This window comes from Ovis aries, chromosome 11 (genome assembly GCF_016772045.2).
Source record: "Ovis aries strain OAR_USU_Benz2616 breed Rambouillet chromosome 11, ARS-UI_Ramb_v3.0, whole genome shotgun sequence".
Classification (NCBI taxonomy): domain Eukaryota; kingdom Metazoa; phylum Chordata; class Mammalia; order Artiodactyla; family Bovidae; genus Ovis; species Ovis aries.
The window spans coordinates 28451509-28476719 of record NC_056064.1 but is presented as its reverse complement, the minus strand read 5'-3'; the positions used below and the strand labels follow the sequence as shown (position 1 = coordinate 28476719).

General features: G+C 57.7%; 1 protein-coding gene across 2 annotated transcripts in view; it reads right to left on the bottom strand.

The window, feature by feature from the left end:
* Positions 1-361: 361 nt before the first annotated feature.
* Positions 362-25211, bottom strand: part of NTN1 (netrin 1) — a 206785-nt gene continuing 181935 nt past the window's right edge. For both annotated transcript variants that reach the window (XM_042255658.2, XM_027974898.3), the window contains exons 6-7: positions 18480-18554; positions 362-4064 (exon numbers count right to left, since the gene is read on the bottom strand). In XM_042255658.2, coding sequence (XP_042111592.1) covers positions 3736-4064; positions 18480-18554 — 404 coding nt within the window. In that variant the 3' untranslated portion in view covers positions 362-3735. The remainder of the gene's footprint in view (positions 4065-18479; positions 18555-25211) is intronic.

The following is a 25211-nucleotide window of genomic DNA, read 5'->3' as shown; positions in this document are numbered from 1 at the left end:
AGGCAGGCTCTGGCTTATCCCCGGGGCCCCCAGTCTCCAGGATCTAATGCCTGATGACCTGAGGTGGAGCTGATGTAATAATAAAGTGCACAACAGATGTAATGCACTTGAATCACCCTGAAACCATCCACCATCTCCCCAGTCCGTAGAGAAACTGTCTTCCCCGAAACTGGTCCCTGGTGCCAAAAAGTTTGGGCACCATTGCTCTAGAGCATCATGGGGCCTTGGTCTCAGGTTTGTCTTCCTGGGAGCTCTTAGACCAGAAGCCATATTCCTTAAATGGCCTGAAGACTCGCCAGCCTCTCACCCAGCAGGCTGACCACCCCTAGCTCAGACCACCAATAAAGACTGGGAGACAGAACAGTGTACAAGAGTTTATTTAATTGATATCTGAATTTAGTTCTATCATGTGGGGCCCACGTTACAAGTTCCATCTGGGTCCATTACAACGCTAACCAAAAAAAAAAAAACTTAAAAATCCACAACTTTTTCCATGTCATTAAATATATTCATATATAATAACCATAATATATTAGTATGCATTGGAAAGGAACACTGACCCAAACAATGTCATGGTCACAACTAAACATTTACAATTCCGAGTGAACAGAACGCAGTGGGGCGTGGGAGGTGGAGCCACGTCCAGGGACAGGGAGGACTGGCTTGATGCTGGCAGCGGCGAGGCCCTACAAGTACACACTTCTATACCCTTAGGGTACGACTTGGCTATGGCCATGAACCGTGGCCCAGTAACCCCATCCATGGGTCTAGTTCATCCACTCCCCAGGCTTCCTTTGAGCAGTGAGACCCAAACATTTTTCAGTTGCCTAAAGGGACCATCTCCTGACCCCGAGGGGTCTCTCCTTGATTTCAGTCTCCAGCCTGGGGTTAACCCAAGACAGGCTGTACCCATTTCCTGCGGTTACTCTGGGGGCAGAGTGCTAGGTGAGTACCAGAGGCCTTGGGGCAGCTCCCAGCACCCCTAGCTTGGACTGCGGGGGCCCCTCCCACTCTACCACCAGGACCTGCCTCTCACCCTGCTTTGCTCAGGACAGAAGCCAAGCTGCAGGTGAATCCAGGGGGCAGCCCCCTCATCCTCCTTCCTTCCATCCACCCCAATCCTTAGCATTACTATGTGTCAGAAAGGCAGGGACCCCGCTGTCAGGGGCTCCAGACCCCCCAGCAGGTAAGAAAAAGGACAACTTGGAAATCTCTTAAAAAAAAAAAAAAAGACTAATCTGGTATGTTTTTCTTCAAACACCTACATATCACAACTCTGGTTAATACACTCTTCAAAATCTAGTTCCATTTTACATCCTTTCCTAACTGTACAAACCGGAACCTCAATTCCTATTTCCATTTCCACCCGGGGGGGATGGGCAAGGGAAGAAGAGGGGTGCTTTCCCAAGGGGGAGGTGGCTGGATTCAGAGGAGGAGTGAGCTGGGTTCTGGCTGGGTGGGGAAGGCCACCTGCCAAGACTGACCTCCCCCCCCCCCCGCCCCGAATTCCCCTCCTCTCTGGCTGACTGGTGGCCCTCACGTTCCCCAGAGGCCAGGCTGCTCTGCTCTCAGGGTGCTGAGCCAGAGGGCGAGACTGGCTGAATTTAAAGCAAGATGCATTGCTGCCTGGTGGGCTGCTGGCCGCAGAGACCACCAGTGCAAGTCCCCCTCACAACGGGGGCCGAGACTTGGGCCTGGAGTGGGAGCTGGCAGGGCTGCCATGCCCTCCTGGGCAAAGCAGAGAAGCCAGGCTGGTGTGGACAGAAACAGGATGACTACCCACAGAGGACAGAGCCTCTCGTGGACACACCCGAACCACACTGGGGCGGTGGCGGCCGAGGGCCAACTGTGTGGAGAGGGCCCTTCACTTCCAGCCTTGGCCTTGGAGTCAGGCAGCACAGTTACCCCTCCGCGGGCCCATTCTGTCCTTCCCCTGCCCCTGGGGGCATCTCTGGAACCCCTCCAGGCAGCCAGACATCCTTTCTGCCTACACCTTAGGACCAGCCATGGCCTGCCTGCCTGGAACCTGGAGTAAGTGTACACCAGCCTCACGCACCGCCCCGACTGTCACCTCTCAAGATGTGACTGTGCCCATCCCGGCCCCCAGGTCCTGACGTCTGTTCTCCAGGCCAGATGCCATCACCAGGGCCAGCATCTCACGGGTGACTCACTCAGAAGCACCCCCCACAGCTTGCGAGGGAACCAAGGAGGGGTTACAGTGCCCGGTGAGGACCCCTGTCTCACAGGGCTGTCATGAAGATAGTGTGAGGTTACGCGGGTAAAGTGCCTGGCACAGAGCAGGTGCTTGGTAAATGGTGGCGGTGGCGATGCAGGAGGAAGCAGAGGAAAGCCAGACCAGGAGGGCCCGAGCTTCATACTTGGTGTGACCCTTCTGAGCAGCCAAACTCCAGCAGGGAAGATGAAACCAATTTCCTGACTGAGAGAGGAGCCAGGCCTCAAATTCAGAGTGCCGGCTAGGGGGGGTGGGGGCCCTTGGCACAGGTCCTGTGTGAGGCCATCAGACCTGGACGTTTAGGGCTGCCGGCTTGGAGACAGTATCTCTCGGAAGCTTTGGAAAGGGAGCCTGACCCCACTAGGGGGCCGCCAGAGAGGAGGGGGCCGCCAGAGAGGAGGGGGCAAGGTGCCGCCCAGGCCATACCAGGATGGTGGCGGGAAGCCTCCTCTGTCCGCTCTTTGGGGAGCCAGGAGTGAGGGCCCGGCAGGAAGTGGTCACAGCTTCCCTGGTACCGGGACCCTAATGGTTCCAGCCCTGCCAGCCGGACAAGGGCACTCCCACGCCTCCCCCGAGCCAGTGGAGCAGATCCCCACTCCAGCCAGCGCACCCCCGCCCCCGCCAGGCCCAACTGCCTCAGCAGCCTGCCTTCCAGGCCCTTCCCGGCTGTTGACACTGCTGAGGGGCCTTGTGGGAGCTGATGTCATTACACAAATAGTGTCGCTGCCGTAAGCCCAGCCCGTGCCCCATCCCCCTCCCCTGGAAAATGTCATAAAGGGGCTGCTTCCAACTTTCCAGAAAGGAAACTCTCTGGGAGGTTTTGCGTTGGCAATGCCTCCTCCATCGGGCAGCTCTGGCGTGAGCAGTGACCGACCACCCGGCGTGAGCTTCTCAGGGGTGTCCCTGGTCCAGAAGCCTGGCCAAGCACCAACCCCCAAAGCCCGGCCAGGGCAGGGCCAGGAGGGGGCCTCACTGCTCTGGCTGCACAGACTGGAACCCCTCCCCACCCCCCACCGCCAGGAGGATGGCAGGGGCAGGTGGAGACCGCAGACGGCACGGGGAGGGCTGGCTGGACAGGCCACTCCCGCCTCCCCCAGGCGCCCCCAGGCAGCTGCAGGAGACCCCGTTTTCACAGCCAGGGCTCCTGTGGCAATCCCCCAGGAAGGGTCAGGGGAACCAGACGGGGTTTTCTGCTGGGGCTGCGGGCCTGGGCATCACAGTTCTCCTCCTCACGTGCCCTTCTCTACCCATCGCTGCGGCCCACCTGCGCCGGCCCCGGCCGCCCGGCCGCCCTCCCGCCCCAGGGAAACGCATCTCTGCTCTGGAGGGAGCCCGTGAGGTAGCTAAGTCTCGGTCCTCAATTCTCCGGGGCCTGGGGGCGGGGCCGCCGAGGGCCCCGGCCCCGCCCCCACCCTCCCCCAAGCTGGGAAGCCCCCGCGGGCAAGTCCACGCCGCGGTGGCCGGCCCCGCGCCCAGCCCGCCGGCGCGCCGCTGCCTCCGCGCTAGGCCTTCTTGCACTTGCCCTTCTTCTCGCGCTGCTGGAACTTGCGCAGCCGCCGCGCCCACGTGTCCCGCCACTGGATCACCAGGCTGCTCTTGTCCGCCACGATGCCGCTCTGGTCGGGTGAGTCCTCCGCGTTGCCCAGCAGCAGGTACTTCTTGAGGGGCTTGATTTTCGGGCACTTGCAGGCGATGTCCCGCGAGCGGATCCACAGGTTCTGGTCGCCGCGGCGGATGCGGCTGGTGCCCTGCTTGTACACGGAGATGATGTTCACCGTGAACTTCCACCAGTCCCCCGCCTTGTCCGCCTTCAGGATGTGGATCTGGACGGCTGCAAGGAAGCACAGGCAGGGCATGGGCCTCGGCTGCCACCTGGGCCCCCTGGCTCCTGCCGCCAAGAGGGCCCGGGATGGGGCGGCCGGTTAAATGGAGAAGGAACAGGAGATCCAGTGGGGGGAGTGACTGCAAGCAGGAGCCCCACTGGGGAAATGGGTGTGCGGAGGCGAAGCTGATGCTAGAGCCCTGCCTGCTGACGCATCAGCCAAGGCCGCTGCTCGGAGAAGTCTTACTTCCTGCCTGTGTTGAAGGTGCCACCCAGCCCTGTCTTTGGGGACAATCCCCCTTAGAGTCCAGGAAGACACTATAGGAACTGACCACACCCCCTGAATTCTGGGCAGAACCCAGCTGTTTGGGCAGGTGCCCTCCATGAGCACAGTGCTGGCCACTGGGGGGAACCAAAGCGGGCAGTACCTCCTGGGCATTTCCAGAGACCCCACCACCTATCAAGCCTCACGACACCCCCAGACACACAACCTTGCTCCTGATCCAATCTCAGACTAGGGTCTCAGTGCCCAGGGGCCATGCACCCTCAACAGCCCTCCAAGGCGGCCACAGCACCTCTTCTGAAGTCCAGGGTCCTTGTACTATCCCCTGCCATCCCTGCCAGGCCTCCGCGTCCTCTGGACCCTCCCCAAGCCTCCAGGCCATTCCCCTCCCTTTCGGTTCTCTGCTACTGCTTCCCCTAGTATGGGGGCTCTCTAGCTGGAGCAGGCATCGGAGTCCCCTGGACGGCTTGTCACACACACATCACTGGCCTCGCCCCAATTTCCGATTCACCAGGTGTGGAGTGGGGCCCAGGAAGGCACACTTCTGACAAACTCCCAGATGGTGCTGATCCAGGGAACACACTTTGAGAATCAATGCCCTAGTGAATATCAACAGATGCTATTTCTGCAGGATATAAGGTATAAGAGAAAAACATTTTTAAAGGTGGGGGGGGGGTGGATTTTGTTCAAACCACTAGGTGAAATAGTGGGTTAAAGTCAAAAAGTTTTCTTACTGCGGGACTTTTCAGAGCCTTTAATCTACAAATTGTGTATGCCTGCACAGCTGTGGGTTTCCCAAACAACTCTGACTGCAAGGCCCTTTGGGTGGTTATCTCAAGTCACCAGAGCCCCACAGGGCCTAGCTGAGGAACATTCTGGGTGCAAGGGACACACACCATTCCAGAGGCTAAGTGCAGAAGTCTACACTGTACTAACGTCCAGCCAAAGGAAACTTGAATTCCTCCTCCATCCCCACGGTCAGAACCCAGCACCTTTCCCTCCACCCCTGGTCAGGCTGAAGGTTCTCCTAGCAGCTGTGTAGACCTGAGCCCTCCTGAGAAAGGGGCTTGTCTCTACAGGTGAAGACACCGAGACAAGGTGGGCTCAGTGGCTCCAGGAGCCACGCAGACATGCACCCAAGGGAAGGCCGAGCAGTCCCACCTGCCCTCTTAGCTCTGGGCCCACTCACCCATGCTGGCCAGCCTCTCTCAAGGTCTCAGGGGGCTATTCCCTGGGCCCTGCCCACACCCCTTCTCTGCCCATGCTTGGCCCAGGACAACAGGAAGGGGCACGGATGGCCGGGCCCTCCATCGAATCCCACCCTTCCGGGGCGAAGCAAGTGGCGGATTTTCCCATATTTTCATTTCAGCTGTTCCTGGGCATCCTGAACTTTGCACTCCAGTCTTAGGGCTCCAAAGAATGGCTGCCATGGCAACCGTTTCCATGTTTTCGTCACCAAGGGACTCAACACTCAGTGTGAACTCGGAGGAGGGGGTGGGGAGCCCTCCAGCCTGGAGCAGTGGCTGGGCTGTGTGTTTGACTGTGCAGACAGAGGTCACCGTGGCAACTGAGTGCCCCTCAGCTAAGCAAAGGAGGGGAGCCGCCCCCAGCATCCCTGGGAGCCCCAGCTTCCTCTCCTCAGGACTGAGCTGAATGCAGAATGAACCTCCCCCAGGGTACAGCTGCCGCCTGTGCGGGACCTCAGACCCCCAGCCTAGTCACAGTGTCCCACCCTGCAGCCAGGGTGGGCTGAGGTAGCCCAACAAGGATGCTGCCGGAGGCACCCCGGAAAAAGTGGCTTTGCTTATCTACTGGTGTTACGAGCTGAACTGGGTATTGCTCCCTGCCGGTAAATTAATACACTGAAGTCCTAACCCCCAGTAACTCAGAATGTGGCAGTGTTTGGAGATAAGGTCTTTAAGAGGTAGTTAAGAGGAAGTTCGAAGGGTGGGCCCCAGCCCAATCTGACTGGCGTCCTCATAAGATGAGGACACAGAGATCAGGACACAGAAACACATGGAGGGAAGACCACGTGAAGAAAGAACAAGACGACGACCGCCTCCAAGCCAAAGAGAGCACCTGGTGTAACCACTCCTGACCTCTTGATCCAGTACTTCCACCCTGCAAGGCTGGGAGAAAGCAAATTCCTGTTTGAGCCCCTCAGTGGTACTTTGTTCTGGCAGCGCCGGCAAACTCATAACCATTGGAATCAGAGACTCAGGATCCGGGGCCTCAGCTCAGGGCCAGGTGGGAGGGGAGGGCTGTGAGGCCACAGAGAGCTGGCTGGACAAGGTCAGGCCCTGGGGTGGCCTTCTGCAGGGATGTGGCCCTTCCCAGCAGGTGGCCTGAAGAACCCTGCCCCACCTTCCCTGGTCTGCACCCCCCGCCTCTCTCCGGGCTGCCTGCTTCCCCAGCCTGGAGGAGGCCTGCCAACGCGGAGGGTGCAGCCTGGAGGGGGACCTGGTGGTGGACGCAGGTCGATGGGGATGAAGTGCTGGCCCTCGTCCTCGTCCCACCCCAGCAGCACCCTGGCAGCGGGTGGGATGGGCCGGGGGCAGGGCAGGGGCCGGTGGTGGTAGACTCATGTGATTATGCTGGAAAGAGTCCACGTTTCCGCTGCCCTTGGCAACGCCTCCGCATATTACACAGCCCACCAAGTATGAGCTGCACACGCAGTGCACAGGCCAAGTCCCCGCGGTGCACACACGGCTGAAAATACTCAAAATACACATTGAAACAGTGACCTCAGGCAGACCAACTCGGCCCCCTCGGGGAGCGTGCAAGACTGAAGACAGCGCGGGGCCGCCACCAGCTCTGACGCCCTGCTGGCTGGGGGCCAGGAACAACCGGCCTCCACTGAGGGCCCACAGCACCGCCCAACTGGGTGGGGGCGAGGTTGCAATGGCCAGGGGCAGCTTCTCGCCCACCCTAGCAGCACGGAAAAAACGATAGATGCTAGAAAAGCCCTGATGCTGGGAAAGATTGAAGGCAGGAGGAGAAGGGGACGATAGAAGATGAGATGGTTGGATGGCATCACTGCTTCAATGGACATGAGTTTGAGTAAACTCCAGGAGTTGGTGATGGACAGGGTGTGCTGCAGTCCATGGGGTCTCAAAGAGTCAGACACGACTGAGTGAACTGAGGCACACAGTCTCCAAGGCTGTGTCCTTTACACCCACACGACGCTCACTCCAGGCTAACCAGCCTCAGCCCCCCGGACGTCTAAGCTCCACATCCATGTGCCAATGTCCTAAACTGGCCAGAACACGGAGCTTCAGAGAGGATCCCCCACTGCTTATTCAGAAAGAAGGCAGATGAGACGACCCTCAGAAAGGCAGATGGTGAGATCAGGCCGGGGTGATAAGAGGCTTGCCGAGACCCTCCCCTCCCCCGCCCAATTCCCCGAAGAAAGAGGGAGGGTCCCAGCACTGAGCTGGGGGTGGGGGGCAGGACTCTAAAGCACAGACTGAGGGAGTGGCTAAAGCAGACTGGCTGGAACAGGAGCCTGCCCCACCTGCTGGTGTCTGCCACTCCCAGGCTGGGCCACGGTACAGGTGAGCTGCACAGGTCCCCCAGATCTGCTCCTGTGCAGTCAGGAGGCATTAGGTGTAGGGAGGAACCCCTGAGGAGACGCAGGTGAGGCTGGCTCCAAAAGGTACCCCTCCACCACAGAAGTGGGGACCTGTAGGATCAGCAAGCAGGGGAAGAGTGCAGCCCTGAGAAAGTAGAGTCAGCCTCTGGGTCCCAGGGACTGGGCTGCACCCAGTCTTCTGGCCTCCAAGTCCCCAGGGCCCCAGAGCTCTGCTGGTGTGGCAGCAGGCAGGCTGGAACAGGGCCCCCTCAGCAACTCCAGGGCTCACGGGAGGGCCTTGAGCTCCAGGAGCCGACCCCAGCCACCAGGGCAGGGCTTAAGAGGGCCGATCTCCCCTGCTGGCCTGTGAGTCTGCCGCCCGGCTACTGGGCACATGGCTCTCCGTCCCTCAGTAGAGGCCTGCCCTTGGCCCTCAAGGGCGGGCTGTGGCTCTGAGAGGGAGAGCAGCGCAGTGCGCACCAGCCCAGGGAGGCAGGGGTCAGCATCGGGCTGGTCTGAGCCATGGGGCCTCGGGCTACGAGGCAGGGCAGGGGCCTTGCCCAGGCCCATTCCTGGCTCAGCCCGAGGCCCCGACATGTCCTTCCATAGGCGCAGACCTCTGGCTCTCCTTCCCTGGGGCCTACACCTCCACACAGTCCTGGCGCTGGGAAAGTGGGAGGCTGGCCAGGGTGAGCTGAAAAGTGGAGCTCGGGGTCCCACCTCGAGCTCAAGCTCAGATTCCTCCAAAGGGAACCATGCACCCCAAGGCAGCCCCTGTTTCCTTCAAAGCCTCGCTCTGTCCCCAGCTCTTGCCCTGACCCCGGAGACCAAGGATGGGTCAGCTCTGGACCGTCCGAGGACCGGGCACCGCCAGCACCTTGGACCGTCTGTGGCAGGAGGCAGCACTGGGCTGGCTGTTGCCCCCCACTCGCAGGTCTGGGAGATTCTAGGTTCTAGGACGCAGCACAGCCGCTGGGTCAGCGACGAGCACACAGTGCACGTTCATCTGCCGGCCCAGCCGAGGTGGACGACCTGCTGGGTGGGGCCTGGGGCTGTGGCCCTGGGGAGGGGGGCAGGCCTTTCTCCTCCTTTCCCCACCAGCTTGGGACACCTCTGCACCTAGGCTTCCTGCCTCCTGGAGGTCTCCTTGATTTATGGGCTGCTCAGATGGGGTCCCCAGGGGCTTCCCAGCAGCTGCCCCTCCCAAGGAGGCTTGGGTGGTCAGCCCTGGCCTTCCCCACCCCACCGTGCCCTCCTGATGGGCCAGGCCAGCCCGAGACCCATCTGCCTCCAAGACAGCGGCCAGGACAAAGCAGGGAAGGACACCGGCCCCGCAGAAGCCATTAAAACCATGCGGCCCCATAAATCTTCCGGTATGGAAAGCATGTCAGGAGCTGCAGCTGCTCTCATAAAGCACAGCTCTGACCACATGTTTCCCAGCACCAACACCACCCCCCCACCCCGCCCCGTGAAGGTCAGAAGCAGCCAAGCGGGGCCAGCCTTATTCTCAGGGATGCTAACCTACGGCAGGGGCAGGTGGGCGGAAGGGGTGTGGATGGGGTGTCACAGCAGCCCCCTCCAGTTTTCATCCCATCAGGTGGAGGGCTGGAGGTGCACTGTGGTCAGAAAAACCCCGGGGCTGCCACCTCCTGCCACACCCACCAAGGCCCCACCTCAGACCTGGTATAAAACGGGGACCCCCCCAACTTGGGGTTAGGGAAGGTTCCATCCTTCCCTCCCTCAGCAGAAGTAACGGTGCACCCTTCTCTCTCAGACCAACACAGAGGTGGCTTCAGTTTCCCCTGCCGGGTCCTGGTGTTTTTAGGCTCTGTTCTTGGGAAGCGAGAGGGGTGAGGGGGCCTGGGATGAACTGATTGCCTGGGGTTCCCTGGAGGAGGGGACATCAGGAGATCTGGGTTCAGAAGACGAGACTCTGGGGATGCTAGGGGCCCTGTTCCCCAGGGAGATGGGCTGGCAGGCCCAGTCCTCAGGCGAGACGAGCTCAAGAGACTGGCCACCCTCTTCTGCAAGAAGCTCAGGCAGGACAGTGGACCCAGGCCTGGCCCTGCCAGTGCAGGGCGCTCTTATCACGGAGACTGGTCTCTCCTGCAATCAGCCTAAGGTAGAGAGCACCTCCCCCCACCAAGGCTGCCCCGCTCCCCATCAGAAGGAACTGTAACAGCCCAGCCCACTCCTGACCCGATGTACCCCACCCTCCCATCATGGCATGGCCACAGCTGTCAGAATGTGATCCTGGAGGACAGCAGAGCCCCGCCCCCTGCCCCCCAGGGCCTCACACAGCCTCAGGAGATGCCCAACCACCCACACCTACCCCCCAGGCTGACTGCAGCAGCCCGACCCACCCAGCACACACACACAGCAACAGTGGGGTCACTGCCTGTCTGCCAAAAGGTCCCCCAGGTCAGCTTCCATCACCACTGGGGCTCCAGCCTCAAGGGGAAGAGGCAGGCATGAGAGTTGGTCCCCACGCCCCAGGGCCCACATCCTGGCTGCAAATGCCTACCTGCTTCTCAGAAGGGCCCAGCTAAGAGCCCTCCACCCACAGTCCTGCCAGCAAACCCCACTGCACGGGGCAGCGCCCCCCACCCCAGGCTGCCGCCTGGCCACACCCAAGATGCTGCAGAGAGCCCTGTCCTGGAGGGAGGGCAACCAGCAGGGACTTGGGTCCCTTGCCACCATGTGAACACCACACTTGCTCAGCTCCTAGAAATCAAACCACCCTCAAAGGATGGAACCTGCTTCTCCCAGGACACCCAGAGAAAGGGCCATGTTGCCCGAAACAGGGACCAAAGCAAATCCTGACTAGAGCTCTGCCAGGGTGGGAGGAGCCCATTCTGGGGTGGCCCTTAGGAGCCTTGGAGAAACTATTCTGTTTTTAAGGCCTCGGCTGCCTCCCCGCAGGTAACCCAGGCTGCTCAGAAGGTGTGTACCCCCGGGGTGCACCCCCTCCCATAGTAGCCTGGGCCTCACACAAGCAGGTAAAGCAGCAGGAGGGGTGGACCCCGGGAACAGCAATGGTGCTGGGTCCTTGTGCTAAGGCTCTGACCCCAGGGAAGGGGGGCCATCAAGACTCACTAGATCGATCTCCCCTGGGGAGAGATGCCCATCCCAGCCCTGCCTGGGGGTGGGGAGGGACATACTGTGTGATCCTGGAGACAGGTCACTGGGGAGCAGGGAGAAGACAAGTGCTGACTGTCTGTAGGGGAAGCCAGCTGGTGTCCCCAGACACCTTGGACAGATCACCTTTCCCCACCCCCACCCTGACCCTCGGTCTCCTCATCTGTGAAGTGGGAAGAAACATCTTTCATTGGGTGCCCTTCCCTACCCACACCTCCTTCCTAAAAACAGGACGTTCAGAGGAAAGGAAGCGCCACGTCTCAGCACCCACAGCTGTGGGGGCAGCAGAGGTGGACGCCTAGGCTCTGGGCCCTGTCCGTGGGGATGGGAATCACTGTGGCAGGCAGGGCTGTGCCCACTCCCTCCCCCACAGTGCATGGCGGGAGGCCCTGGTCAGTGCAGCACTCTGCGGGCTCAGGGGCTTCTGCCGAGCTGTCACTGGGGCCTGCTGCCCGCCCAGCCCAACCCAGTGGTCACCCGCATTCTGCGACCTCAGGCTGACTCATGCCGACCCAGCTCCACATCTGGCCTCCATATGGGGCTGGCACTTCAAGGGGGGAGGTCACATCTGGCTGGGGAAATCGGAGGATCCCCAGGGGGCCAGTGACCTGCGCCCCCGGGGAAGGGTCAGTGAGCCTCTGAAACTCCATGCCACGTGCTGCTGGCTGGGCTGCGTCCAACTTTCTGAGCTGGGGAGAATACTGGGGCAGGGTGGGGAGGACTGGCCTCGCCCAGCCATCACCACCAGCTGCCACCCGGACCTGGCTAACCACCCTCAGGGGACAGCCCCCAGGGCGCTCCCCTAACATCTGAACCCCCGCTCCAAGCCCTGAAGTCACAGTCTGCTGCAGACACGGGAACCTGGCCCCCAGAACAGGGTTGTAACCTGCCCCGTGTTCTGCCCTTGAAGGGACTGACCCCGATCAGGAACAGCCACTGACCCCAAGGTCGAGACGAGGAAGGGCAGGAGGTGTAAAGAGGGGCAGAGGCCATCATTTGCCAAGAGGCCTTGTGTCCGTCACGAGGCCTCCCCATCACCCCACTCATCTCGCTCCCGGCCTGAGCATCGAGGCAAGAGCGGGCAGGCGCCCCTCTAATCTACACCAGCTCCACGGGCTTCTGCAGTCCCTCCACCGCCAGCATCATCTCCACTGCCAGCTCAGTCTCCTCCCTCCTCCATCATGGAGCTGCCGTGACCTCCCTCCGCTGCACAGCCAAGCCCACCACTGACCGGTCATACCCACCCTGCCTCTGCCAGAATCACTGACATCCTCACCCATCATCTTGCCTTCATCATCTCCAACAGCACTCCTCCTGGTGACAATCACCCCAGCAACCACGGTGACCACTCCTGCTGTTCCCCCATGGAGACACCTTTCTGGCTTACCAGGAGTGAGAGAGTCAGGGGTCCCGTGGGGGGAACCAGCCCTTGACCCTCAAGCAGGGGCAGCACCCATTCTGTTGCCAAAGGCTCGGCATCCTGGCATGGGGGGCGCTCGCAGGCAGGGCACATAAAATCTCAGGCCTCAGGGGCCCCAATCTTGGGCATGCTCCTTATCTTGCCGAGTCTCAGCATGCCATTGGCCTGAAGAAAAGGCCTTCCCTTCCTAGGAATTTTTGAGGACTCACCCAAGGCGAGAATGAAGACTGTGAGGTGCCCATCCGGGGCCTGCAGAGGAGGAACAGTCACCGGCCTGACAAGGCCTCCTCTCTGGGATTTCTGCCGCCCAGGAGAGACAGGGCGTCACTGCTTGGGGGAGGTGGGGTCCACTTAGGTCCCCAGGCTCTCCTCTGCCAGGGGCCCATAACACAGCACATGTGTGCACACACATGCACACTCACAGCCTCACAAACCCGGTTCCTCCCTGGAGAGGCCCACAGGACTTCCGCTCGGAGCTGTTATCCTCAGAAATCATCCTTGAGGGATGGTGGGAGGAAGGCGCGAGACCAATCATCTCATGAAAAGCATTCTGATTTTTCCATCCGTTGGTGCCAAAATGTCTTTCAACAAAGGGGGTGACTAATAGACATTTCTGGGAACGAATCATTTTTCCAAGAACTGGCAAAAGTGAGATGATCTCACCTTTCAGAATACGGCCTGTCTGTCCTCTCCCTCCGCCTCTGAATCCCAGGGAAGCAGAGGTGGGTGGCAGCCTGCTGTGTGCCAGTGTGAGTGGGGCTGGCTCTCTGGTGGCCTCCGAGTGGCTTCTGCACACAGACGTGAACCCTCACCAGCCTCCCTAGCCTCCGCCCCTGCACCCTCATGTGCCCTCTCCTCCCATCTCCCCAGCCTGCTCCTGTCTCTGTGCTCAGACACTTTGCTCCCTCTGCCTGGGAGCCTTGCTTTGCCCAGTGAGCACCAATTACCTGGGCTGCCTCCTCCAGGAAGCCCTCCCTCCACACACTCTGCAGGATGGGCCAGGCCCCGCTTACACCCACTGTAGGCTAGACCCTGGCCAAGGAGTCTGTGGTCTAGACTGGATGGGGACGGTGGCATGACAGGGGCAGGCTGGCGCCCCTTCCACCTGAATCAGGGGGTAGAAGCCAAGGGGTGTCTTAGCCTGAAGTCATTGTCTTTCCTGACAGCCCCCACAGTAAGTGCCCCGGGAACAGTGTCATCTGGCCATCCTGTCTCCACAGACCGAGGTTCTGGAGCCCTGGCTTCTGAGTAAATGAGCCACAGAGCCAGTGACTCCAGAAGGGATGGACACGCTCTGCCCATGTGGGAGCTGCTGAGCGAATGTGGGCTTCATGGTGAATGCTCATGGGTGCACACAGGCACACGTGCACACATCTCCACACATACACACACTCACTGGGCGCGTTCTACACAGAAGAAGGGCCCCTCTTGGCTAGGTTTTCCTGAGAAGTTGACAGGAAATGCTACTACACTCGAAAATAATAAAAAGCCCCATCTTTGTGCACAACTGCCCCACCCTGAGCCTGCCCTCGAGTGCCTTCTCAGCATTTGCAAGGTGAGCCGATTCCCCTAGAGGGCAACAGAGGACTGAGCCCCAGGACAGGGCGGGGGTGCAGTGATGACAGTGGCGCCATGAACGCCCCCTGCTCCTTGGAGATGGCAACAGGGCCACCCTCCTGCCACACCTGAAGGACAGCGCATCCCTTCATCGACCTCCACTGGACAGAACAGGAAACCGAGGCCCGGCCTGGTCCGAAGTCACACCGCAAACGTGGAGTCTTCCTCAGGTTCTGGGGCCAGTGGCCCTCCCCTACCTACAGATGGGAATGGAACTGCCCTCCTTCCGGTCCTGAGGTCTCTCCAGACCAGAAAGGCATGGGGCTTGGCCCTCAGGCCTCCGCAACCCCAATTCCTACCTGCTTCGTGTGCTGCCCACCCTCACCTGCTGGGCCCTCTCTCACCAGGAACACGGGCAGGACCAGCAGACCCCAACCAGCCCAGGCCACTGCTCCAGCCCCACTTCCCCATGGCCTCCTGCCCACTGGCCACCACCCGGGTCAGCGGAAACCCAGATCTGGGTGTTCTGGCTGCACAATGTCAAGAATCTCCCGAGCTGGCCTCAGAGGAGGGAAGGGGCCCTGGGGCCTACCCTTCACTGACTCCCACCCCACCCACCCTGCTGAGGTTCTAATTAGCAGCTTCTGGAACATCCAAGCGCCCTAGCTGGAAAGTGGAGGAAATGCGTTTCCTAATTGGCTCCCTGCAGGGATGTCAGTCAGAGATGGGGTGGGGATTATGCAGCCCCCTCCCCGACCCTCCTGGGCCCACCTGTACCCCCACCCCACCCCAGGCCAGCCAACTCCCCTCGCCCCCTCCTCCTGCTCACCTGGCCCAGGTCTGCGGGTATGGAAGGGACCCCTCCTCTAGGGGCCAGGCTGGGCACGCAGAGCCCAGAGGGAGACCTGGCCCCCAGCCTCAGAGCAAGGCCTGCAGCTGTGGCCCGGCTGCCCCCGCCCAGCCACCCTGGGTGCCACTCACTCCACCCTCCACAAGCCTCTCCCGGCCTGCCCCCCAGCCTGTTGGGGTCTCCCTCCCCAGAAGCCCCTGCAACCCCCACTGTCGACACTTCCTTGTCCTGCCTCCTGCCTGAATACACAGGCCTGGGTGTAGAGTTGGGCGGGCTGCTCACCAACTCTCAGGTAACCCCAAGAGTGCCATGGACAGTGTGGGGGACCCTTTGGGGGATGGGAGGAGCAGCGCCAGTCCGGGCCTCCAGGCCAGGGTGTGGGGATGAGGACCTTAAAGCTGAAAGTGCCATGCTCCACACCTTGTCAGCACCCTGAGAGGGCACCCCGCTTCTCTCCTGACTCTGCGGCTCCTCAAATCTTGCCCAGCAGCAGAAATGTGGACACCTGGGCAGTGGGCTGGCAATAGTGTAGGGCCAGGAGCTGGCGTGGCTGAGGTGAAGTCTAGGAAGACCTGGGTTCGATCCCTAGGTTGGGAAGATCCCCTAGAGAAGGGAACGGCTACCTACTGCAGTATTCTGGCCTGGAGAATTTCATGGACTGTATAGTCTGTGGGGTCACAAAGAGTTGGACATGACTGAGCGACTTTCACTTTCTTGGTTTTGGGTCGGATGGGGTCCAGGTGATAAACGTGATGGGGGGGCAGGAGGGAGGCTGGGGCTCTGCTGGGCCAGTCAGCCAGCCAGCCAGACTGGGGCCCCATCTAGGACACCAGCTTCCCTCAGACAATCCAGGAGGAAGTCAAGGGTGAGGAAGGGAGGACTGGGTCAGGGAGCAAAAGGCAAGAAGAGCCCAGAGACTGAGTCCCCGCTCCCAATGCACAGCCCTGTTGTCCAGGGTTGGGGGGTGGGGTGGCACACAGCCAAGGCAGGGCTCAGGGCAGAGCCCCCTGGGTCTATAACAAGAGGGAGCCAGGCCCCCTTCTGCAGAGATAGGGGCCAGCCTGCTGCCAAGGGGTGGGCAGGAGAGTCAGAGGGAGCCAAAGTACCCCCGGAAGTATCAGGGGTGGGGGAGGCAGAATTCAGTGGAGGAAAGGAAGTCAGAAGAGAACAAAACAAGTCCTAGAGAACCAGGTGGAAGACGGGTCCATTGGGTGATTTTAAACAGAAGTCCAATTTTCCCTTTTCTCACTGGAGGAACAGAACGGGGGCGGTGGTTAACCCTGCACAGAAAGTCTCCCCAGCATCTGTCTGGTCAGAGGATGCTCCACACTGAAATCTAACCCATCCGTCCCCCAGGTGGCCGAGCTGCTCCTTCCTCCTGTTCTTTGCGGGGGAGGGAGATGAGGGGTGGCGGAGTGACAGGCCCAGGGTCTCCTCTGTGACCCTGGCTCTCTGACCCTGGGCATCCATACTTGGCCCCCAGCCCTAAGCCTGGGACACCACAGGACCTTGGGCCTTTTTGCCCACATCCCACCTTGCTAACCCCAGCAGACGCTGACAGCTCAGGGTGGGAGCGCAGGGTCACCCAAGCCTCACCCCAAACCACCGGGGCCTCTTGTGGCTACTGTCACCCTGGGTCAGAGACAGCACTCCCTTTATCCTTAAATCGCCCCAAAATTTGTTTCCAAAATCAAGGTTGGTTTTTCCTGTGAAAGTCGCCTTGGGATACAAGCACTTTAAAGGGGCTTTTTTCAGGAATTCGCTATGGACCCAGGGCCTGGCTGCTTCGGAACGGACGCACAAAACCTACCAGCTGCTCCAGTATGATCATGTACTGGGTTTCCGTGTGGGGTGTGTGAGCACGCACCTGTGTGTACACGTGTGCCTGTGTATATGCACACACAGGCAGACGTGTGTGCACAATAAAATGAGGAAGTTTTAAAAGTTCTCAACATTCCTTTGAGCCTTTCTCTTCCCTTTGCTAAAAGGTCCTGACCACTGTCCTCATTAAAGAAGGACACCCTGCATTTGGTTCAAACAGCTGCCCGGATGAGATCCCGAAGGCCTGGCGTCCAGGCCAGGTTGCCAGAACCCCTGGGGTCTGGGAGGGACACCATGCAGGTTGTGGACAATGAGGTCTCAGCACCAGGTCACTGTTCCCTCCCCAGCCCACTTCTTCCTGCCCTGTCACCAGGCTTCCAGGGACCAGCCAGAGCCACTCTTTACCAGGAGCCCACGAGGCACGTGGCCCCATGCTGAGTGCTTCCATATGACACAGTCGGGCATCACCCCCAAATGACAGATAAGGAAACCGCAACTCAGAGACACAACCGGACTCGTCCCAGTTCCCTCAGGAGGCACTCGATCAAGGCAGACTAGGAAAGATGGGCAGAAAACACAGGTCGCTGGCCTGTCCCCAGAGGGTGACGCTAAAAGGGGCAGGACTGCTGAGGAACAGGGCAGCAAGACCAGGAACACCCAGCTGGAGTGGGGAGGTGCGCAGAGGGAGATGGGCAGAGTCGACTTTCGGGTCCAGGAAGAGGGGGGTCCAGCCTCAGCCCGAAATAGCCAGGCCCACCGGGTCAGGAGGAGAGCCCCAGAGTGGAAAGACCAGGCCCCTGGATGGGCGCCCAGGCTGCGGCTACCTCCTGCCGGAACGTCGAACACCTTGACCTCCACACCCTGGGCCTCCCCAGCTCCGCCAGCAGACAGCTGGACCATCTCCTCGGGATTTCTGTTCGCCTCTCAGCTATCTGCAGATACCTGCCGGGGGCTGTGAGGGGCTCCCCTTCTCCTGCAGGCCCCCACCCACCCTGAAGTCAGCCTTGACCCTGAGTCCTGTGAGGTCCGGCCTGCCCAGGCTGCCAGCCAGCTCAGGGATCAGAAACCACAGAGCCGGCGCGGCCCTCCCATGGGGCAGAGCTGATGGAAGTCGGCAGAGGAGAGCCTGACAATGGAGAGGTGGAAGGCCCCCGCCTCCAGGGCACCGGGGTAGATGCTGCAGGAGAGACTGGCAGGCGGGATACTCTTCCCGGGAAGGGAGCCTGAGGCCTGCAGTGTTGGACAGAAGAGGCCTTCAGTGATCCCTGAGGCTCTGGTCAAACTTCTGACGCATCAGAACTACCAGCAAGGAGTTTAAAATGCAGCTTCTCCACCTAGCCCTGGAGGTCCGTTTTGCAGAGTCAATCCTCAAATCAGCATTTTAAATACACCAAGTAGCTCTCTCCCTTTCCCCAATGCCCGAAGGACTTCTCTCTGAGCTGCAGAGCCTCAGGCTAAATGCCCGTGAGTACGGATGAGGGCACGGAAGACCAGAGAGGTAAAGCGACTGACTTGCAGCCACACGGCCCCTCGGGGCAGAGTGAAGCCCAGGACCCCCCAGCGGCGAGGATGCAAGGCCAGGGGGAGAACGCAGTACCCACACCTGTGGCCACCCACCCCCACCCCAAGGAGGAAGAGCTGGGAAATTCCCAGGCACAAGATCATCCCCCTCAGCTCCCGGCCGGTCACAGGGCCTCTGGGACCAACACCCACGCGGGGCTCCTTGTACCCCACTGGTCACGTGGTGCCCTCCCCCTTCCCCCAACAAGGGGGCTCTCACTCACCATAGTCCTTCTTGCAGTATTTTTTCATGTTGATCTTCAGCTTCCCTTTGGAGGCCTTGCAGTAGGAATCACAGTCTGCAGAGGACAGGAGAGCACAGACAAAACTTAATTAGGGGAAGAATAGGCTGGTGGGTGGGGTGGGCAGCCGCCTCCTTAAATGCCCAGAGGCTGGTGATACCCAGGGGCCGGGCAGCCTGGGCGGCCATTCAGGGCGGGTCTCAAGCAGGGCTGGGACAAAGAGGCCCCGCCTGACCCCCCCCCACTGGCCCCCCTGGCCCCCGCACAGGGACTCTGCGGGCTCCTGCACTGCGCCACCCAGGGCTTCGGAGCACCACACAAATTCCCCCGTTCTTAAGACGCACCCGGAGCCTGATTAAAGCCGATAGAGGCCTCATTGTCGCCCCGCGCCCTGGGTCTGTGTCAGGCGCTAGCTTCCATGGCGAGCAGCCTCTGGCTGGGGTCAGGCCCCAACAATAGAGGTCACGGAGGAAATTAGCAGCCCATGAAGCAGGAGAAAACCCCTTTGGTGTCCACGCTACTGGAGTGTGCAAATAAAATGCCCCACGAAGAAGAGTTCAGTTCTAATGAGCCCCACCACTGCTGAGAGGCAGGGCTGCTGGGCCTGCGTCTGCAGGGTATTGCTTCGGGGGCGTCCCAGTGAAAGCCGGGCAGGATGTGGGGGGGCCCGGGGGCCTGCTTCCCTTGGGGGTGGCCTGTGTCGGCCCAGCAGAGGCAGACCTCCAACACTGGCCCCACCAGGCCCTCTCCCCACCAGCTCTTCAGTTGAAAGTGAAAGTGAAAGTCACTCAGTTATGTCCAACTCTGCAACTCTGCAACTGTATAGTCCATGGAATTCTCCAGGCCAGAATACTGGAGTGGGTAGCCGTTCCCTTCTCCAGGGGATCTTCCCAACCCAGGGATCGAACCCAGGTCTCTTGCGTTGCAGGCAAATTCTTCACCAGCTGAGCCACCAGGAAAAGACCAAGAATACTGGAGTGGGTAGCCGATCCCTTCTCTAGGGGATCTTCTCAACCCAGGAATCGAACTGGGGTCTCCGGCACTGCAGGCAAATTCCTCACCAGCTAAGGTGATACAGGTCCTTTGCCTGATCTGTGTCCGCAAATCAGCTGTTGGCGTGATGGCCCGCCCACCATGGAGCCCCAAACACCACTCCAGCCCCCCTGCACAACCACTCAACACGCTGGCTCTCACTGGATTCTCACAACCCTTCTTTGAGCTGTGGGGGTTATTCCCATTCTACAGATTAGGAATCGGAGACCACCTGCCAGTGCAGCCCGGGCAGCTAGCAAGTCAAGGCTGGGCCTTGAACTTGGGTCTGAGGTGGAAGGTCACTGTACCCACTGGAATTGGGCTGGGTGTGTGTCCTGGCGAGGGGACTAGAAAGGTGAAGGGGAAGCACACACATGGCTGCTCCAGAAACGGGTGCCAGCCCCTCAGACTCCAAAGGGGAAAACCTAGGCCTGGGTGGAGTAAGGAGCGATTTGTGTGGGAGCACAGGACAAGCAGCCTAGGCCTCCTGGGCCCCCTGCCCCCCAAACCATCACTCAGATCTGTAGGAGTATTCAGAGAGCACCCCAGAGTCAGCCTTTGGTCCCGCGGGAGATGGCTGCCTCCTTCAGGGTCCTAATTCAAGTTGAGAGAGCTCTATCCTGCTGCCCTGGGAGCCATGGGCCTGGCAGTTCTCTGCTGCCATTGCTGCTGCTGCTGCTAAGTCGCATCAGTCATGTCCGACTCTGTGTGACCCCACAGATGGCAGCTCACCAGGCTCCCCCGTCCCTGGGATTCTCCAGGCAAGAACACTGGAGTGGGTTGCCGTTTCCTTCTCCAATGTGTGAAAGTGAAAAGTGAAAGTGCAGTCACTCAGTCGCGTCTGACTCTTCGCGACCCCATGGACTGCAGCCCACCAGGCTCCTCCATCCATGGGATTTTCCAGGCAAGAGTACTGGAGTGGGGTGCCACTGCCTTCTCCACTGCTGCCATTAGGGCACCCCATTAGGAACCAGTCTCAGGAAATGAGAAACAGCCCCTCTTCCTGCTCCCTAGGGTGCGAGTCCTTGGACCACCCTCTGTCCATCAGCATGCCCTGCCCGGGGGCCCCAGCGTCCACAGTGCCAGCCCCTCCTGCCACCTGGATGGCTGCGTGGCTGCTGGAGTCAGGACCTCTCAGAAGGTGGGGTGTGGAGTATCCTGAGAGAGAGGCCGGGAGTCCACTGGGGACGTTGAGACACCGGGCGACAGTGACCCAAACCCACAGTCAGCACCACTGGCACCCCTCCCCCACGCTGTGACACCGTACCTCACCGCTGGAAATAGCCCCTCTCGGCCACGCCTCTGCCAGCTCAGGCAGGTGACGCTCACGGCAAAGCCACTGCTGGGGCTGAACCCAGGCCATGCACAAGTAGCTTTCATTTCTGGCGAGCTGGCTGGAATCCCCCCCTGCTCGCTCCTCTTGGGAAAGAACTGAACTGCCAGCAGTGCTGATGACGTCACTGCATGGATGGCCTTGAACCCACTCATCGCTTTTTCATGATTATTATTATTAGTTTGGCCCACGCCGTCAGTACTTGTATTCCAGTCAATCACCTGCCATGCCTCCTCTATAGGGTGGAATCTCAGCACCCCCTCAACCCCCACCTCCCATCACAGCCCTGGAGGCAGCCCCTGACAGCACACCAGTTCCTCCCAGCCTCTGGGCAGTCCCTTGAGGGAGGTACCATGACTCTCATCCTACAGATAGGACAGTTGAGTTCAGCAAGGCGCCACAGTGCTGATTCCAAGTGCACCCTGCACTGCAGGCAGGAGGGCAGGTGGCCCCTGGAACGACCTGGCCCTGCACCTCCAGCTTCCCCTCCTCCCTTCCCTCCCTTCTGGCAGCACCTACAGCTCTTCTCTTCAAAGTCAAGTATCCACCTGGGCCAGAGATTGTCCCTGAAGTGTGTGGCATCCATCACTGCCTGATTAGATCCAGCTCTGGACCCCGTGAGAGCAATCACAGCCACCCTCGTGAACATTAAAAGTCTGTCCCTCAATAACCACAGCCACCACAGGGCACTAACCAGGCACGAGGCACTGCCCTCAGCCCTGCCTATGCTTCTAACAGCCTGGTTCCCTACCTGGCTACACAGTGGAATAGTCCAGAAGCTTTAGGAAAACACTGATGCTTGGGTTCCCCCCAAGACATTCTGATTTCACTGGCTGTAAGGATAGCCTGTGTGTCCAGATTTTTAAAGTTCCCCAGGTAAGACCAATGTGCAGCCAGGGTTAGAACCACAGTCTGCAGCTGTGGGAGGTGGGCCAGGGTCTTTGCACCCAAGATTTGTAAGGAGGACCCAGATTGGCAGAGGAAAGGCTCAGAGGAGTGGCTATTGACTCAAACTAGAGTCAGAGGACAACATCAAGCTGCTTTGCCCTTATAGGAAATGGTGCCAGCCTCAACACGTGCAGATTTATAGCTGTATCTGGTTTGTTGTTATTTTTTTGTGGGTCTTATGTCTTTCCTTTCTGCCAGCCAGAAATTCTCATCAGGTCAGTGTGCTTGTCGTTGTCAAATGTGCCCTTGTTATGTTGGTTAGTCGCTAAGTCGTGTCTCACCCTTTTGTGACCCCATGGACTGCAGCCTGCCAGGCTCCTCCGTCCATGGGATTTTCCAGGCAAGAGTACTGGCGTGGGTTGACATCTCCTTCTCCATGGGATCTTTCCGACCCAGGGATCGAACCCATGTCTCCTGCATTGGCAGGTGAGTTCTTTGCCACTGAGCCACCAGGGAAGCCCCCACATGTCCCCTACTCTCTACCGATTTGCTGATTCTGATTTGGTTGTGAGCTAGGAGAACAGAAAGACCAGGCTTGTTAGAACTGTATGCAAAGCATGGGTCAATAGGCCTGGAATGAGAGAAGGAAGTGCTGTCCTCTGGGCACGGTGAATACCCTTCAGAGCACTGACATCGCAGCAGCTCTCTCGCCGCGTGCAGACTCTCTGGGTGTGTGCCAGAGAACTGAGGTCACTCGACAAGAGGTCCTCAGATAAGGGAAGTGTTCCTGCATTTTCTTCTTTTATAAAATATACACAGAGCTACAGAGACTGCCTCAAGATGGACCAGACATAGCTTTGAAATGCATCTTTGACTCCTTCAAAATGGCATCTACTTGGCAGTTACCCACATTTCCTCTCCTTGTTTTGTTCCAAAATCGCTATAAAGACAATGAAAAAAATGAAAATTCACACTAATGCCAAGAACTAAACTGACAGATGACCCAACACTGGAATCTGGGAGCAATCTCTATTAATTAAAGACAGATGGTGGTAGAACAAGGAAAACCTGTCCAGGTTTTACCTCAAGACACAGCTCTTTGTCTGATGAACAGAAAAATCCTGGAAAATAGGGAAGATGACAAGGAGACAACAACCAGAAAACAAATGGGCAGGAAGTGGGTGGGGGCGCCATGGAGGTGCCCCTGTCCAGAGAGAGCTTAAGGAAGTGGAGGGACAGACAGGAATGACAGTGTTTGCGGTGGGGACGTGAACTCGTGCTTCTACCTGAATCGCTGATGCAGGGAATGAGAAAGTCTGGCAGTGGAGACAGAAGATCACCACCTCCACAGAGCAGAAGCAAATTGAGAGAAAAGGCCGGCAGGGACTAGGAACTGAAGGAGGAGCTGGAGGCGTTCCCCTGCCATCCAGCTTGGGGCTGGAATGGGAATCCAGCTGTCACGCCAGGCCAGGGATCTGCAAAATTTTTTTGCAAAGTGCCAAACAGTAAATATTTTTGGCTTTGTGGGCCATACAGTCTCTGTCACAACTATGTGAACTGTCGCCATAGCTCAAAAACAGCCATAGGCGATGTATAATTGAATGGGTGTGTCAGACTTAAGATATTCTAAAAAACACAGCCTCTATGATGTAGAAAGAAAAAAAAGATATGAGGGAAGGCAAGGTCAAGCTCAAAAGGCCACATGATGATACGAAAAGGGTGACACATGAGAAGAAGAGCTAGAAAAACCCAAACCCAAAAGCCCAGGAGCACAGTGAAAATCGACTTTGGAAGCAATCAAGAAAAGTAACAGTGTAGGAAATGGATTCAGAAACATGGAGTGAATTGTGGAGAGATTCTCACAAAAATAAAGACATAGAAACTGCGAAAGAGAAAATAATAGGGACAGAAGAGGGGAAGTGGACAGATGGCAGAGGCCTGAGAGAAAACTGCGGCAGAAACCAAACAGAACAGAAATAAGAACCAAAGAGGGTGAGCCAAAATGAGAACTCCTGAGGTTGAAGGGCAACCTACGTATGAAGGAAAGGACGAACTTAATTTCTGGAAAAACAGAGACAAACACATCCACATACATCTTTGCAAAACATACGAAATACCGGACAACGAAAAAAATATATATACAGATTTAACATCAAGAAGAAGCTCCAGATGAACGTGGAACAAAGTCTATAGGTTGAGAGGAGGGAAAACTTCGAGTCCCAAGACTTTTATACCTAGCTATATTGTCCTCTAGTGTGCAGGCCATAATAAACCAAAGGCATTCTCTAGTATGCAATATTCCAACCATGTATCCTTTCTGTGAGGAATACCTGGGAACGTTTTTCAACCAACTATGAAATGGATCAAAAATAAGAATTTAAGAGGGGAAAGTCACGGAATAAACACACTGGTGATATGCATAGAAACCAGCAAATAGAGAGGGTTCCAATATGGTTCTAAAAGTGAAGGCAAAGGTTAGAATAATTTTGAATGTTTGAAAGGGAGCATCAGACAATGTATAGGTATGTATAAATAACTATAAAATCTAGTCTGCAACTTTAGATCATATTAACAAAAACTAAGAATGAAGTGGGTAATACAACTCTTTGTCTTCAGTAAGTAGAACAGCAAAGATGCTATTGCATGCTTGACCCTGATCAGTTCAGTTCAGTCGCTCAGTCGTGTCTGACTCTTTGCGACCCCATGAATTGCAGCACACCAGGCCTCCCTGTCCATCACCAACTCCCGGAGTTCACTCGGACTCACATCCATCGAGTCAGTGATGCCATCCAGCCATCTCATCCTCTGTCGTCCCCTTCTCCTCCTGCCCCCAATCCCTCCCAGCATCAGAGTCTTTTCCAATGAGTCAACTCCTATTAGATCAAGCAGTGCTTTTGAAAACCCCCAAAATAACCACAAAACACTAGAGAAGAGAAGACACGGGTATAAGTAATAAGACAGGAGAAAACACAAACTGGAAAATATAAAAGGCAACTGTGATAAATTCAGATCATAGAAGAGCCGCTATGTAAAAGCAAAACAATGACTGTAAGCAGATTCAACACCCCTACTGAAAAACTAATTTTGAAACATTAAATGATTGTTGAAGAGACACTTGAACAAAATTAAAGCAATTCTTTAAAAGCTTACAACTTTTAAAGAAATTCTAAGTTTGTCACTAGGTGACAAAGAAATTCAAACATAATAAAAAGTTTTTGTTTTTTATTACGTCTTATTGAAATATGCAAAAACTGGAGAAATACAACAAAGAACAGACAGAAACACATAACTAGTAAAAGAATGCTAAATTAATTCCAAGGAGGTGAAACTGCACAGGCCACATTTCCTGACCACAATGTAATAAATATTATTATTAAACAAAAAAGGATGAAAATAAATGAAGTGCTTTCAATTCTAGAAGTTAGAAAATAAGGAAAATAAAACCCAAAGAAGGCATGAGG